Raw genomic sequence first — 16,832 nt, 5'->3', positions numbered from 1 at the left:
GACCCGCGGCCAGACGCAGCAGCTGAGGACGGTTATCCCCCTCACACAGGGCTATGAAGTTTCTTTAAAGGCCCACAAAACAAAGTTTTTGTTTTTACTATAGTCCGGCCTTCCAACAGTCTGAGGGATAGTGAACTGGCCCCCTATTTAAAAAGTCTGAGGACCCCTGCTCTAAGACCTTTGCTCAGAAGACTAAATCCAGCTACGGATGCTTCACGAGTTATGTGACCCTAGGCAAGTCACTGCCTCTTTTTATCTGTAAAATGGGGATTAACAACATCTACTTTCTAGGGTTATTATAAGGGTCAAATGAGATAATATGTGTAAAGGACTCAGCAATACATAAAACTATATAAATGTGTAATAATCGTAGTAGCAGCAGCAATAGTTAAGATTATGCTAGGACATACTTGTATTCTTAATTAGTTGTCAGATTAAACAGTTAAAATTAAAAAAAAATCTTTACAATATAAGGCATGTAGTCCAATAAATTGATAAATGAACAGTTTCTAGACATCTAGGACTGGGTATATAAAGTAAATGAGTATCAGAGAAGCAGCCTATAGTCCCAAGGCACCAATCAATAATAGAAGGAGCTATGGTCATAACTCTAGAAAGATCTACGTAATTTCAGATCAAGCTCGAGTCTTAAGACTTTAACAAAAGAGTCAAAAGCACAGATCTCAAGTACATAAGCATTACTCAAAAGCAACTTCAATGCAACCCCTGCTTTTTGAGCAGGAAGCTCAAAGACAAGACAGGAAAAGGCAACTAGCCTGGAAAAAATGCAAACATGTTAATGCAACAATACTTGCAGAATCAGCCTCTTACTTCAGGACTGGGGAGCCACTAAGTTTTGCTTCATCTATACAATGTTTTCTTTTTTTTTTTCTTTTTTTATTTTATAATAACTTTTTATTGATAGAACCCATACCAGGGTAATTTTTTTACAACATTATCCCTTGCACTCGCTTCTGTTCCGATTTTTCCTCTCCCTCCCTCCACCCCCTCCCCCAGATGGCAAGCAGTCCTTTATATGTTGGATATGTTGCAGTATATCCTAGATACAATATATGATTGCAGAAACGAACAGTTCTCTTGTTGCACAGGGAGAATTGGATTCAGAAGGTAAAAATAACTCGGGGAAGAAAAACAAAAATGCAAATAGTTTACATTCATTTCCCAGTGTTCTTTTTTTGGGTGTAGCTGCTTCTGTCCATCAATTGAATTGTCCCAATTGAAACTGAATTAGCTCTCTTTGTCAAAGAAATCTACTTCCATCAGAATACATCCTCATACAGTATCATTGTTAAAGTGTATAATTATCTTCTGGTTCTGCTCATTTCACGTAGCATCAGTTCATGTAAGTCTCTCCAAGTCTCTCTGTATTCATCCTGCTGGTCATTTCTAACAGAATAATATTCCATAACATTCATATACCACAATTTACCCAGCCATTCTCCAATTGATGGGCATCCATTCATTTTCCAGTTTCTAGTCACTACAAACAGGGCTGCCACAAACATTTTGGCACATACAGGTCTCTTTCCCTTTTTTAGTATTTCTTTGGGATATAAGCCCAGAAGTAACACTGCTGGATCAAAGGGTATGCACAGTTTGATAACTTTTTGGGCATAATTCCAGATTGCTCTCCAGAATGGTTGGATTCGTTCACAACTCCACCAACAATGCATCAGTGTCCCAGTTTTCCTGCATCCCCTCCAACAGTCATCATTATTTTTTTCTGTCATCTTAGCCAATCTGACAGGTGTGCAGTGATGTCTCAGAGTTGCCTTAATTTGCATTTCTCTGATCAACAGTGATTTGGAACACTCTTTCATATGAGTGGTAATAGTTTCAATTTCATCATCTGAAAATTATCTATTCATATCCTTTGACCATTTATCAATTGGAGAATGGCTTGATTTCTTATAAATTTGAGTCAATTCTCTATATATTTTGGAAATAAGGCCTTTATCAGAACCTTTAATTGTGAAGATGTTTTCCCAGTTTGTTGCTTCCCTACTAATCTTGTTTGCATTAGTTTTGTTTGTACAAAGGCTTTTTAATTTGATATAATCAAAATTTCCTATTTTGTGATCGGTAATGGTCTCTAGTTCATCTTTGGTCACAAATTTCTTTCTCCTCCACAAGTCTGAGAGATAAACTATCCTATCTAATTTATTTCTAATCTCGTTCTTTATGCCTAGATCATGGACCCATTTTGATCTTATCTTGGTATACGGTATTAAGTGTGGGTCCATGCCTAATTTCTGCCATACTAATTTCCAGTTATCCCAGCAGTTTTTATCAAATAATGAATTCTTATCCCAAAAGTTAGGATCTTTGGGTTTGTCAAACACTAGATTGCTATAGTTGACTATTCTGTCTTTATACAATGTTATCTTGTTTTAATAGTTACACAGAAGGGCATCTAATTGACTCAATGGATAGAGCACTAGCCCTGAAGTCAGGAGGATCTGAAACCTGAGTTCAAATCTGGTCTCAAACATTTCCTAGCTGTATGACTCTGGGCAAGTCACTTAACCCCCAATTGCCTTAGGGAAAAAAAAAATTACACAAAATTTATACATGTTTTATTGTATAAGTTCTTATACATTATGTCTACATCTTCTCCAAGTGAATCCCTTTTAAACAATTACCCTACTTGGATTCCTAATTTTAGATACTCTACATATGAAGTGCTTAAAATTCTCAGAGGATGATTAAAAAGTTTACAGGAAAAAAAGTTACTGTAATATGTAGGCTTTAGCTTATCATGAGAACCCTAAGAACTGCCATTCCTTCCCTCACTTTCTTATTTCCCCTTTTCCATTTTTCTCTATAAGATATTGCCCAAGAATCACCACTTGAATTTACTGTGCTTCTTGTCCCTAGGACAAAGTGTCATGGAAGCAAAAAGATGATAGGAGAGTACATTTTGGAAGCTACTCCACTACTTCCCTCATCCTAGATCCAAATTCATTATGCAGTATCTCTAGACCCCAAAATCTCTATTCAGTCTCATCCCAATACTCCAACACTACTCCAGCTCCCCTACTTTCAGCTAATTTGCTCTATTTAACATTTAAAAAAAAAAAAAAAAAAAGAGGAGTGAGGATAGTGAGAAAAGGGCATAGCTTGCAAGAGACACTTCCCTGGTGGTAGTAGAAAGGGTATTCTTGGGACCCCGGGAAGAAAAAAGGGAAATGAACTATTTGAGAATAAACACCTCTGAGATTTAGATCAGGATGAAGTTCCACTTTGGCAGCTTTATCCCCTAACTCCCTGTCATAATCCCCTTAGTTTATTCTAGAATTACTGACCCACCACTCAAATCTTTTCTCTCAAACTGTGTCATACAAGTCCCCAAATTATAAAAGTCAGTAACAATGGTTTCAAACTAGAGGATTCCCTACTCCCACTCCTGGGTTGGTGGCATTCCCCCTAATGTAGGAATGTGTCCCGGGACTCTCAAGTTGGAATCCAGAATACATGTTCCCACAGAGACCACTGTTAAACATGAGATTAAGAGGTCCAGCATTATACTTTGGGTGTATTAAAGGATTAAATAGATCAAGTCAGAAATGGAATGGAAATTAAAAGACAAATAGAATCTAAAATTTTATTACCTAGATCAGAGGTGTCAAACCTGTGACCCATGGCTGCTACAGTCCACATCATTTCCTTAATATAACCCAAACAAAATGGTAATATTTAACAAAATAAACAAAAATACATTAAAATATAAATAATGTTAATCTGTGATTTTATAAGACAGTAAATTGTCTATAGAAGACTTACATATAGTTTAGAGGCCCCCATTTCTATTTTTATTTGCTGACAAATTCTTTTCAGTAGCTTCCAAAGGAAATTATGCCTTCATGCACATATTAAAGTGAAGTAAATCAGAAATCAATATTAGAAAATCTTGAGTGCTTGTGCACTCACACACACAAAATACTTAAGTACAAAAACACATAATTAATGGGGTAAGTTAAATAAGAATGTGATTTCAACAATCAACTGTAGGAAAGCAAAGTGTAGTGCTTTTACAGAAGTAATGAAATCAGAAAACAGTCCTTTTTAAAAACATCAACTTATTCTCTTTAAATGGTGCTTTTCTTCAGTTTTCCAAAAAACAATAACTTTAGGGCAGAGGGATGAATACAATTATATGCATTTAAAGTACTCGTATAAGGTAAAGAGAAACTCAAAATTCAGTCTTCTCTACATCAGGACTGAAAAATGAGTACACCTCACTTATGCTCCCAAGAATAATGTTAGAGAGCATATGACTACTCTGAATTAGTGCTAACAAGGCAAATAAAGGATCTTTCATTTGAAAATAGAAGATAAAATATGCCGGAAATACTTACTTCCCTCTCCATGAATGTTTTGTTGTATAGAAACAGGCCAGATCTTTATTTTCCCTAATAATATTCATTTTGCACTGAGACCTGAAAAATACATTCAAACACAAGATTTAGTGAAATTTCCACTAATTTTTACAACAAAAGTACAACTTTTCAGATTAAAAAAAAAACCAAATACTTACATCAGAAATTTTTATAAAGTCTCAATTCTGTAGAAATATCACTATTAAATCAAATTCGTTTAAATGGGAAAAAATTTCTCTAGTAAACTAGGAAAAAAACTTCTTATAAATAAAAATTATGATAAAATAATAAGTGTTATTTCTACCTCTCCTAGGATCTCAGATAATGTCGACTACCCCCAGGTTTCCTCCCCTTTTTGTCTGGACAGAGAGAACATTGGAGAGAGCTATACTGAAAGCAGGCATTTCTGCCTGTAAGTGCTAACAAGCTAGACTGGAATTTTCTTTAAATTTCAGTAGCAAGATAGCTTCTAACTTCTATGGTTTGAATTTATATAGGTACTTGTCAGAAACAAAATAAACCGATCAATGAGCCAAAAAAAAAAAAAAAAATTATCCTCTTTCTTTTAGGTATTTCAAAGTAATTATTCTGAAAATGATCTAAATTATTTCTCTACCAGTTATATGAACAAAGGAAGACAAATTCCATGGGCATCTAAAACTGAAATTCAGTGTCCTATGAGGACCTCTCCAATCATCTCTATTTCTATTATCACATTACTATGAACTCAGGAGCAGAAAGGAAAAGGGAAAATTTGCAGGGGTATTCTAGACATAAAAGCCTTGAAACAGCTGCAGCACCAGAATACCAATTTAATTTCTTCTCTATAGACTTTTGCTAAAAATTTTTCATTTGAAACAAATGAAGACTCAAGGTCAAATTTTTTAGTACTCTCAAAAATAGAAAGAAGTAACATTTCAAGATATTACCTTTATATTCTTTTAAAGCAAGGACCCTGAAGACATTCTAAACAAATAAAAACCTTGAAATAAAGGTTAATTTTTCAGAACAAAAATATATGAAGAACATTTCTGAAGCACAAAGTTCTTAATAGAACTGATAGATTTCCTTGTGGCTATATAATGTATGTATAGTATTTCATTAAAGTAGTAACAGTTTTAAAAATTTAAACACCTAAAGATGGCACAACATTATATTAGGCATTATGTTACTGAAATTTCCAAATATACTTAATTTTAGTAAAGGATAAAATGATTTTAAATGGCTTACTACTTAGACCATAAACTTAAACAAGAACCTGAAACTCAAGCATCCTTCTATTTTGCAAATTACTTTAAAAAGATAATTAACTTTATAGTAAATATACCACAAATCAAACTTTGTTTTAAAAGCAGACAAAAATTTTATTCCTTTTATAAACTGCAAACTTTTTGCAGGCAAGAAATGTCTCATCTTTGCAACTCCCACGTAAGCATCCACTATCGGTTAGGACTGTTAGATTAATCTTCTCATATGTATACAATGATACCAAATAATGAGTAAAGCTAAAATCTGAACATTTTCTGGCTAAATGAATTTGGTTCTTATTTCCGTGGAACCAGAGAATCAATCAATTTGGTAGACATATATATAGTGATGGAAATACACTCTCTAGAAAATGATTTGAACAAAGTTTTCCACCCTGCTCCAAATTTAAATTAGGAAAAAAAAAAAACAACTTCTAAAAGTAGTATCTAAATCCTAAAAGGACACATTTGAACAAATCAATTCATTCCCCTGTCACAGGGGAAGTGACAGACAGAAAATGATAAGATTTACACACTGAAAAGAATTCAACTAAGGGAATATAAAGACATTGACAGCCCCCAATTTACAATCAGAGTTGTAAAAGTTCATTTGTAAACTAGTTGTTCCCTCATTGATACAAAGTAATAAATAAGCTAGCTTGAAAACTGTTATTTAACCATGATATGGCTGATCACTATGCTGATGGTATTATGCATACCTATCCCTCAAGGGGGAAAAGACTCCTGAGTATGAAATATAGTTGCCACACCTTTCTTATAAGAGGTTTTCCAATATTACTCACCAACAGGCAATCGGCCTAATTAATAAAATGATTAAATTGCTCCTCAAAATAATTTTTTTAAAAAAAATGTAGGTTGTAGGCAGAATTTTTTTTTAATTATTATAGCTTTTTATTTACAAGATATATGCATGGGTGATTTCTCAGCATTGACCCTTGCAAAACCTTCTGTTCCAACTTTTCCCCTCCTTCCCTCTTTCCCATCCCTAGATGGCAGGTAGACCAATACATGTTAAATATGTTAAAGTATATGTTAATACAATATATGTATACATATCCATACAATTATTTTGCTGCACAAGAAAAATTGGACTTAGAAATAAGGTAAAAATAACCTGAGAAGGAAATCAAAAATGCAAATGGACAAAAACAGAGAGTGGAAATGCTATGTTGTGTTTCACACTCATTTCCCAGAGTTCTTTTGATGAGTGTAGCTGGTTCTCTTCATTATTGAACAAATGGAATTGATTTGGTTCATCTCATTGTTGAAGAGAGCCATATCCATCAGAATTGATCATCATATAGTATTGTTGTTGAAATATATAATGATCTCTTGGTCCTGCTCATTTCACGCAGCATCAGTTCGTGTAAGTCTCTCTAGGCCTTTCTGAAATCATCCTGCTGGTCATTTCTTACAGAACAATAGTATTCCATAACATTTATATACCACAACTTATTCAGCCATTCTCCAATTGATGGGCATCCATTCAATTTCCAGTTTCTAGCCAGTACAAAAAGGGCCGCCACAGACATTTTTGCACATACAGGTCGATTTCCCTTTTTTAAGATCTCTTTGGGATATAACTTCAGTAGTAATGCTGCTGAATCAAAGGGTATGTACAATTTGATAACTTTTTGAGCATAGTTCCAAGATTTGCAGAATTTGTAAAATAAGATACTATGGTTGTCACAGCTAAAACCTCTGCTATCCGCAGTCCCCCTTGATATTCCTGTCTTCTCTCTGTGATCTCCAATCTGCCCTGTCTCCCGACCACCAGCTTTTTTCATAAGTGTTTAACTGGTTTAATGTGACAAAAATTTACAATTGAATAGATCCCCAAATTAGTGATTTTTATGGTAGTTAATTTAATACCAGGACATTTTTTCTTTTGGTCACACCTGTGATTTCACCTAAGAATCTTCCATTGTAGAAATTCTTTACTGAGACAGACCAAAAGCTCCTCCATACTTTAACGTCCTCAGGAGTTACCCAGGACACCTAAATGAACTGATTTTGTTCACTGTTATGTAGTTGTGATATTTCACAGGAAGCTGCATCCTGGATCTTCTTAATTCCATGGCTTTTCTCAATCAAGATGAATTTAGAAAGAGAAAAATGCCAATCTAGAGCCCACTAACTGTTTTAGATATTTTGGGGGGGAGAGAGTGGAGATTTTAGTTTAAAAAAAAAAAGAGCATGAAGGTTTCAATATTCTCACTAAACAAATTCTAATTAAAACAGCGGTAACAGTTGTTTTTACTCTAAAAGATATAGTTTCAATATTTCTATTTGATTTTCTTCTATTTTTCAGGAGGCTTCATTACAATATTTGATCAATTTAGAATTTTCCAAGTATTATTATCACCTGAAAGTGATTATTTCAAGTACCAAATATTTCAGATATTATTATTACCATTATGGATTAATTAGGTGCTTTTATCAATAGAGCAAGCAGATTAAAAGGCTGAAATGTTATATACGAATTTTAAATCGAAGGAAAGCATTTTGATTTTTAATTTTGTCTTTTTATATGTATTTACATTATTAGTGCCCCAAACAGTTCTATTAATGGCAAAAGATACTTCAATGCTTCTATATGTCAAGGATGTGTACTTTCTTTATATTCCTTTCAGTCTTTAAGAGGCAGTATAGACAAAAAACCTGGAAACCTTGTAGCTTCTCCAAAATTAACTAATTAAACTGGCCCTCAGGTAGATTATCATCGTTTATACTGGGCCCATAGCATATACAACTTCAGTGTAACTATAATCCATCAAAATCAAGAATGACAAAACAATCATCACACATATCGCAATATAAGTAAAATGGATTAAGTAGACCACAAGTTGATATCCATTATTCACTTTGTCAAAATATATTCAGAAATGCACATATTTAACCTAGATTGGATTACTTACTGTCTAGGGGAAGAAGAGAGAAAAAATTGAAACACAAGGTTTTGCAAGAGTGAATGTTGAAAACTATCTTTTCATGTATTTTGTTCAATAAAAAGCTATTATTATTTTAAAAAGAGATTACTAATATATAAAACACCATCTCTCTTTCTCTTTCTCTTCCTCCCCCTCCCCCACCTATTTACTCTAAGCAGAACTCCACAACTACTTTTCTTAAAAGTTACTACACATCATCTCAACAAAATTTTGCTCTGAAAATAGTATTGACTCCTTCAGGTTGTCACTTCACACTGATATATAGTACCATAACTTACAAAACTTAACCTTTATAGTGCCATGCTAAAATAAAATATGTAGGGGAAATAAGGTAGAACCTAGATGGAACTACTCCACTTCCTTGTAGTCTCATGTTATATTCCTATTCAATAAAAGGCATAAAGAGTTGAAGAATCAAGTAGAAACCAAAGGAAGAAAAAAACATCTGCAGTGATCCTTAGAATATACCTGTGAACTCATTGCTATAGGTCACAAGTCCAAACACCTGGCAAAAACATATACCCAGAGCTGTGGTCCCACATAATGAGTGATAGTTTTCTTGTCCAAAAAGCCAAAAAGTCAGAAAAACTAAGATACAATAGATATAGTGTAGAGACCAATAGTGTAGAATGTTAAAAAAAATTTTTTAACTTCATCTTCTGATTATTATAGTATATATTTATATATCTCAACCCTATGAACTCGCCTTCCCTGTCTTCCACGTTTTTAAGTGATGACACACCTTTTCAACCATTCCTTTGTAAAAAGTTACATTTTACTCTTTCCATCTCCAGCCTTTGACTTAAATGTCATTCAATTCAACATATTAAATGCAAACTCCATGAAGAGTGAGAATACAATAAGATGATTTAGTCTGCCAATTTTGGGGTATCGATTTTTGTCATTTGGCTTATAAACATCTGTACTAGCAATCTCATTTTCAGACCTCAGTGTTTCTTTTCTAGTTTCCTTTCATTCACCACTAATTCAGAATTAAAGTCAGTGTTTTACTGACTTCCAAAGTTTTCACAGTTGTGATCATATAGGCACTTTAAAAGGATAAACAAGTATTTCCTGGGAAGAAGTCAACAATAATGAACACTCCATTCAGGGACCTCATTAACTTAGGGCCTCTATTCTTATTTCTATACAGTTCAATATCAGGGCCTAGTCTCTCCAGAGATCAAGTTTCAAGTAACAAAATGTATTTTGGACAATCACAAAAGCATGGCTCTTGAACATTTTCTCTCACACTCCATTCAGGCTGCTCCACTCCTCTAAGGATGATGACATTGAACTTGATATTTTGAGTTTGGTTTTAGATTTGCCAATTTGCTCTTGATGCTTTCCATTTAAATTTACTTTGTAAGATTTGAAACGAGGTAATGATGATATGAGCTTTATTTAATTCAGTTTCAAATTACCTAATTTAACATATACAACCCATATTCTATATTTGTCATAACTTCTAAAACTGTCCAGGTTATACTGAAATGTCCTGGTAAATGAAAAAGCAGCTTTAATCAAGACTACTTGTCTTGTTTTTGTTTTTTGGGGTTATATTCTGCAAAAGGAAGTGATTTTCATAATAATTAATAGTCAAGTACCTTGTGACTCCAACATGAGATAACAGTAATCTTTTAAACCACTATTTTTAAAAGATCTAAAATGTAAACTTATCTTCATTAACCACTTTCAAATATTCAGTCAAAATGAAATTTCTTTACTTTTCCCCTCCAAAATACAGGTACATATACACTGTCCCGATAGCACTCCATAAATGACCTAATTTTCCCCAATTTTTTGCTATGATTTTACTTTATGAAAAATTTCCACTGAAATTACATTCCCAAATGTTTTATTAGGAAAGAAATCTTATGTTCTGAAGAAATGGAATACCATGCAAATTATGAAAAATCAATTACATAAAAAAATTATATTGTCACAAAACCCAAGGAGGTTTTTAAAGTCTTTAAAAGTTCAAGAGTTAGTTATTCTTAATTTTTATAAAAATTTTTATCTCAATAAATATGACAAAGTGTTAAGTGGGTAGCAATATAGTGAATTTTTAAACAGGTTAAAAATAATACAAATTAGGGTGTTTATAATGTGTAAGTGAAACACTGCCATGCATAAGAACTTTAACCCACTGTTTTATTTTTAATTGGACTTAACTTGTAATCTTTAACTTAACTACAAAAAGAAGCTCCTTCTAAAGAAATTAATGAGGCTTTCCAGAACCATTTTAAAATCTTACAATTTAGGGTCCCTATTCTATTATGCAAAAAACTAAAATTGTCATGAAAACAAACTAACAAGACTTAAGCTCTTCTTTTTGGAATGTATTTATGACCATTTTAGTCTTTATTTTTAGTATAAGCACATTATTAATTATCCTGAAATACTGTGTCTGACCAGTTTTTCATGAAAGCAAGAACCATTCATTGAACTTAAGCTATCCAACACCATCTACACATAAGCTGCATTTGTTGACAAGATGATAGTCCCATTGTACTCTGCTCAGACTAACACCTGGAATGTTGGATTCAGCTCTCAGTGCCATGTTTAAGGACATTCATAACAGTGTGCATGTTCAGAGGTGAGCAAGTAGAATAAAAAGAATTCTATAAAAGAATAAAAAGTTCTTGAATGCAAACATGGATTAATTGAAAGACTGAGGAAATTTAAACTAGTAAAGCCTTAGCAGGCACATATTTGCTTTTCCAAATATATTTGAAGGACTCGCATGTAAAGTCAGGAAGCATTTTTTTTAGCATTTACTATGTGCCAGGCACTATGCTAAGCAGTGGGGATACAAAGGCAAAAAACAGTCATGGCTCTCAAGAAATTCACACCCTAACAGGAGAGAGACAACATTAAACAAACTCTGTATAAACATAGGACAGGCAGGTGGCACACTGGATAAAGTGCTGATATTGAACTCAGGAAAATTCATCTTCTTGAGTTCAAATCTGATCTGATGTGGTCCTGTGATACACAAGTGTTAAACAAGGTTTGCTTTAGTTTCTTTATCTATAAAATAACGTGGAAAAGGAAATGGCAAACCACTCAAGTATTTTGCCAAGAAAACCCCAAATGGGTCACTAAGAGTTGGATTTGACTGAAATGTACAAAAAAGAGATGTGATTAACTAGAGATTATCTTGGAGGAAAGGCACTAACATTAAGGATTGGAAAACAGACTTATAGAAAGCCATAGAAGTTAGAAGGCAGAGATAAGGGAGAGATTAAATACTTATAAGTGAAATGTCTTGTGCTAAGAACAAGGAGATCAGTACGACTGGATGGCAAAGAACCTGGTGAGAAGTCAAATGTAAAAAATGTGAAATTGGGAGCAGCTAGGTGGCACAGTGGATAGAGCGCCAGCCCTGAAGTCAGGAGGACCCGAATTCAAATCTGCCCTCAGACACTTAACACTTCCCAGCTGTGTAACCCTGGGCAAATCGCTTAATCCCAACTGTTACAGCAAAAAAGAAAAAAAAAGAAAAAAAAGTGAAATTGGGATTAAACTGTTTGTCCCTCAGAGCCAAAATTAACATCAAGAGAAATGGTGAATGCCTTGGGTCTTTAAATAGAGTCCTTTCAGTGAACTGAACTAGGGGACTATAGAGACCCCTCTATACGAGGTTTTAAAAACATATCACCCATTGCTGTTCTGATCTCTCTTAAGTCACTTTTACTTAAGAATGAAATAAATGTAGGTAGACAGCAAGAAAAGTACTTGCCTCTAGTTTTTGCTTAGTCTTTAAGTAAAATTCTCTTTATAGTTTTCAAAACACAAATCACAATGTGGTGTGCACAGAATTTAAGATCTCCTTTTCATTCATCCTAATTCAGTGGCTAAACATCAGAAATGTTAAAGTGACTCCAGATTTGAAGCAGTAACGAATATAAACACAAAACTGAGAAATATATGGCACAATAGAGTAATCCTTTATTGGGGGATGAGAAGCAGTATAGCAAAATGGATAGAAAGCCAAGACTGAAGACATAAGATCTGCGTTCAAGTTTTGCCTGTAGTACAAATAGCTCCTGGTGTTCTAAGCAAATATGCACCTTCAGGAAGTTCCACACATACCAACTCCCTATAATAATGAGATCAAGATCAAGAGCTACAATCAGGCACCAATTCCTAACAAAATTCATAGTTGGCAAAGTTCTATTTTATTGAGTCTTAACTTTCCACCAACTACTCATCACTCCATGGTGCTAATATTTCTGAACTTTGAAAATGCCTTCAACATTCATCTTTCATGAATTTCAAGTCAATCCACTTAAGCTACTCAATAAAATAAGAGGTCCTAACCATAATTTTAAATTTGTATGTCACTGAAGCTTTCTCAGAAAGTTCCTTTATACTTGTCACTTTATCTTCAGAACAGATTTTTGATGCAAGCATACCAAGTACCAGTTTAGTATGCTTTAACCTATCAGTGTTCTTCTGGCTAATATGTAATCACACAAAGCACGAAATTTTCCAATGTTATCAAGTACCGTAAAGTTTCATTCTAAGCACCTAAAAATTGTCCCTTTCACAGTTAAAAAGTTTAAATTAGTATTAGTGTTTTCCCTTTCCATACTTTAAGAGAGTAATAAAATAAAAATTTCTAATATTTTCTGATATATACTCCCTAAGGGACATTTAACTTTTTAAATTAAATCAGCAGTTAAAACCCCCCAAGGGGAATATGGGGGAGTAGGGAGAGGAAGGCCTACCCCCGTTAGTAAATGATAAGCACCCAAAAGAGGCCTTGTATCATGCTTAGAAATTATACAAACAAATATGCACTCTTTAGGAAGAGCAACAGAACAGAAGGCCAAGGTTAAGGATATTTTTGCTGCTTTAAATGAAAAGACAAAAATTGAAAAAGACAAAAATTGAAAAAAACAAAACACCAAACTGCCCTGAAATATATTAATCATCTTAAATTGTAGATGGAAAGAATTAAAATAATTATTTTCAAAATGCCTTGGAGCTTTGTTTTGCTTTCCCTAAGTTGTTCCTGACCAACAAATTGTGGCACACATAGAAAGAAAAAAGTCTCGAATAGATCTGGGGCCCAAACTAACAGGGCTTTTTATTTCAAGTCAATACTGAGCTCCTAGTATATATTTTAAGGCACAGCTACAAAATGTATTAACTTTGTTGGCTCAAATTCATGTATTCCTGAAAGATTTAAGGGGATATTTGAGTTAGAATTACTAATAAAATATCATGTTAAAAAGTATACTCTCCAACTAGTAAACCAGTTACAGTTACCTAAGTCAAAGTGGGCCACAACTACATTAAACAGCTCTTAAAGAACTCTCCCTATAATTTCAATCACTGTATCATAGTTTTAGGATGCAAGAGGCCTTCCATATCATTTAGTTTAATATGGTAAGAATCTGGAAGATGAGTCTCATAGATATTATGAATTCGTTTAGCTGGTCATCAGCAAAACAATTCCCAATCCTAGGTCCTAGAATTAAGTCTCAAAACAAGATCCCTCTGGTACTTTCAACTATTGTAGCCAATACTCGGGGTTAAAATAAGGAAATAAAATCTTTTTGCTGTCACTTTTTTCCACTAGCTGCCCACCTTGGTTTACAGAATTTCAATGTATAAAGGATATCTAGTTCAGATTCATTTTACAGATTATAAAAGGTGAAGTCCAGAGTGACAAAGGTTATACAAGGCAACAAGCTGGAGTAGCCAGTATTCAAACTAACTTCCCAGTCAAAATCCAGTGTAATTTTCATTATATCAAGCTGCCTTCCAATTGTTTCTTACTACTTTTTAGAATCTCAGAAGGTGTTGAAAATGTGTACACAGTATTTGCCCTCAGGAGAGCAGGAATAACATGTGCAGACCTAAACCAATAAATTCAAACTATCTTCAGCAACTGAGAGAGAGAATGGGGAGATGGGAAAAGAAACTGGTTGTAAAGGAAAGAGAAAAGGCCAAATGCTTTAGTTTTTAACAACTTTAAATTATAGTTATCCATACAACCTTTTGCCAAAGTTAGTTAAGGACCACCCTTGAAGCTGAGAAATTAAGCTTAATTTCAAACTAAAAAACTATCTCAACTTTGTTTCGGGTTTTTTTTTTTTTTAACTCACAAAATGATTATTCTTTAAAAGAAATAACATGTAAGCAGTTTTCATTATCACTTGAAGCGAATTTCATAATTTCAACAATGGTGTGATTAAGCATTACTGTTACATTTAAAGTCTCTACTCATGGAAAAATATTTGCTATTTTACTCCCATTCGAATAAGGAAGGCAATAATTTCCAGGAACTGGAATGTCTCTGAACATATTGCTCCCTTCCTCTCCATTGCTATTTTTCTGTCCTCTTACTCTCCTTTTCCTATCTTCATTACCCTTTATTTCCTATTTTCCACTTAATGTAAAAAAACACCTTAATTGCCAACATTAAACCTGAACTTGAGATGTTAATTGGCAATGTGAATTATTTATCTACATGCCACCGACTTTAAAAGCATATTAAGCTTAGATTTTCTAAATATTTTGAAAGAACAAAACTAGTTTATTTACATATGCTGTACGTTATGGGGGGAAAAAGGAATTGATTCTCGTCTACAGATAAAATGCTAAAGATGTAATGACGAGAACTTGTCCTAAGAGCCAATTACATTGTTTTCTATTTATGAATGTGGCTCACATTTTCATGTGTACCTAAAACCAGCTTTCTGAAACGGACTACAAATCTGCACATTTTTGTCACGTCAAAAAAAAGAGAGAAAAGGATGAAAACACAAAAACTGAAACTCCTGAAAAAACCGCTTGGAAATTTTTACTGGATTTTACTACTGCAAATACGCCGCAATAAAATTCCCTAATACTCTTTGGCAGGAAGAGAGTAGGTACCGAGGAAGGGCTGGAGACGGATTAAAAGTCAACTCTTTGGCAAGAACCGAGCAGGTACTAAGAAAGAACTGTCTCCAGACAGTTGGAAGGCTAGAAAGACAACCATTAAACTTTTTTTTAAACAGCCTCAAACAAAGCCTGGTCAAAGATTATCACTTATTTTTCCACTTAAAGACCAAAATTAAGAAGTCATAAAGGAAACAGAGACGATGCACCTGGGGGTCTGTAATCTTACCAAGGAGTAAGTAGGGGGAGGGGACGAGGAGTGAAAAAATAACTTCCCATTCCAGCTGTGGTAAGGGGGCAGCTGCTCCCACCCCGCTACCTCGCACAGTGAAAGTAACCAAAGCAGAAGCAGCGGAGCCTGCACGCCGCCAGAACCCGAGGCAGGCGGCCAGCGCCGGAGGACGCAGGGTCCGGCCAAGGGACGCCTCGGCTCCGGCCCCGCGCCGAGCTCCCGAGCCGACGGGAGGCCGCGCTGCGTTCTCGGGGCCCCGCCGATGGACGCTGGGGAAGAAGCGGATTTACCTGGGCAGGGCACCGGAGAGGCACTGCTCGCTCCTCGGTCCTCGTTCCGCGCTCTTCGCTTGCCCGGCCGGGCGCCGCCTCCTGCCGCCGCCGCCGCTCCCACCGCCGCGCCCAGAGGGTGGCTGAGGCGCCCGCCTGGCTCCCCGGCCCAGCCTGGCCCAGCCCCCTCGCCACTTCCTGCTCTCAGCCGCCGGGGGACTGCTGCGGCCGCCGCGCTCTCCGCCCCCTCCGCCTCCTTCTCCCGCTGCCTCTCAGAGGCTCGCTCTGGAGGCCGCCATCTTCGCTTCGGCTACGGGCGACCGCGTTCACGGCGCCTGCGTGGCCGCCGCCCGAGGCTGTCACGAGATCGGGTCAGCTGATTTCTACATCTCTCACCCTCCCCCCTCCTACACGGTTCAACCCCTGTGGCTAGCCCTGGGTCTGAGCCAAGGCGCTCCGATCCCGCCCCCTACACGCCTTCTCCCACCCATTCCTCCGCCCCGTCCGGCCCTGGAACCACCCATAACCAACAACCTGTCAGCCCAGCCTCTGAAGGCGCATGCGTGGGAGCTGAAGCAGGGGCGTGGCAGAAGACGGAAAGGGGAAGGGAGAGAGTCAGAGTCCAGGCAGCACGAGGAGCGACTCGTTTTGCCTCTGATAGCGCATGCGTAGGCCCCAGAAGTGGGCGGAACAGGAGACGGAAAAGGGAAGGGGGAAGAGTCGTCCCGGAACACGAGGCCCCCGAGAGCGCATGCGTCGGATTTATGCGGGGGTGGGGCAGAAGAGAGGGAAGAGTTGGGAGTCCTGGCCAC

General features: G+C 36.1%; 1 protein-coding gene across 1 annotated transcript in view; it reads right to left on the bottom strand.

The window, feature by feature from the left end:
* The window catches only part of DNAJC13 (DnaJ heat shock protein family (Hsp40) member C13), a 108,629-nt gene extending 92,043 nt beyond the window's left edge, over window positions 1-16,586 (bottom strand). Inside the window, exons 1-2 of the mRNA XM_051962344.1 lie at window positions 16,042-16,586; window positions 4,380-4,460 (exon numbers count right to left, since the gene is read on the bottom strand). Of these exons, the coding sequence (XP_051818304.1) occupies window positions 4,380-4,447 (68 nt within the window). The 5' untranslated portion in view covers window positions 4,448-4,460; window positions 16,042-16,586. The remainder of the gene's footprint in view (window positions 1-4,379; window positions 4,461-16,041) is intronic.
* Between the last annotated feature and the right edge of the window lie 246 nt (window positions 16,587-16,832).

Source organism: Antechinus flavipes, chromosome 5, assembly GCF_016432865.1.
Source record: "Antechinus flavipes isolate AdamAnt ecotype Samford, QLD, Australia chromosome 5, AdamAnt_v2, whole genome shotgun sequence".
In the NCBI taxonomy this organism is placed as follows: Eukaryota; Metazoa; Chordata; class Mammalia; order Dasyuromorphia; family Dasyuridae; genus Antechinus; species Antechinus flavipes.
The sequence above is the reverse complement of the archived record's forward strand: the minus strand, read 5'-3'. Positions and strand labels throughout refer to the sequence as shown.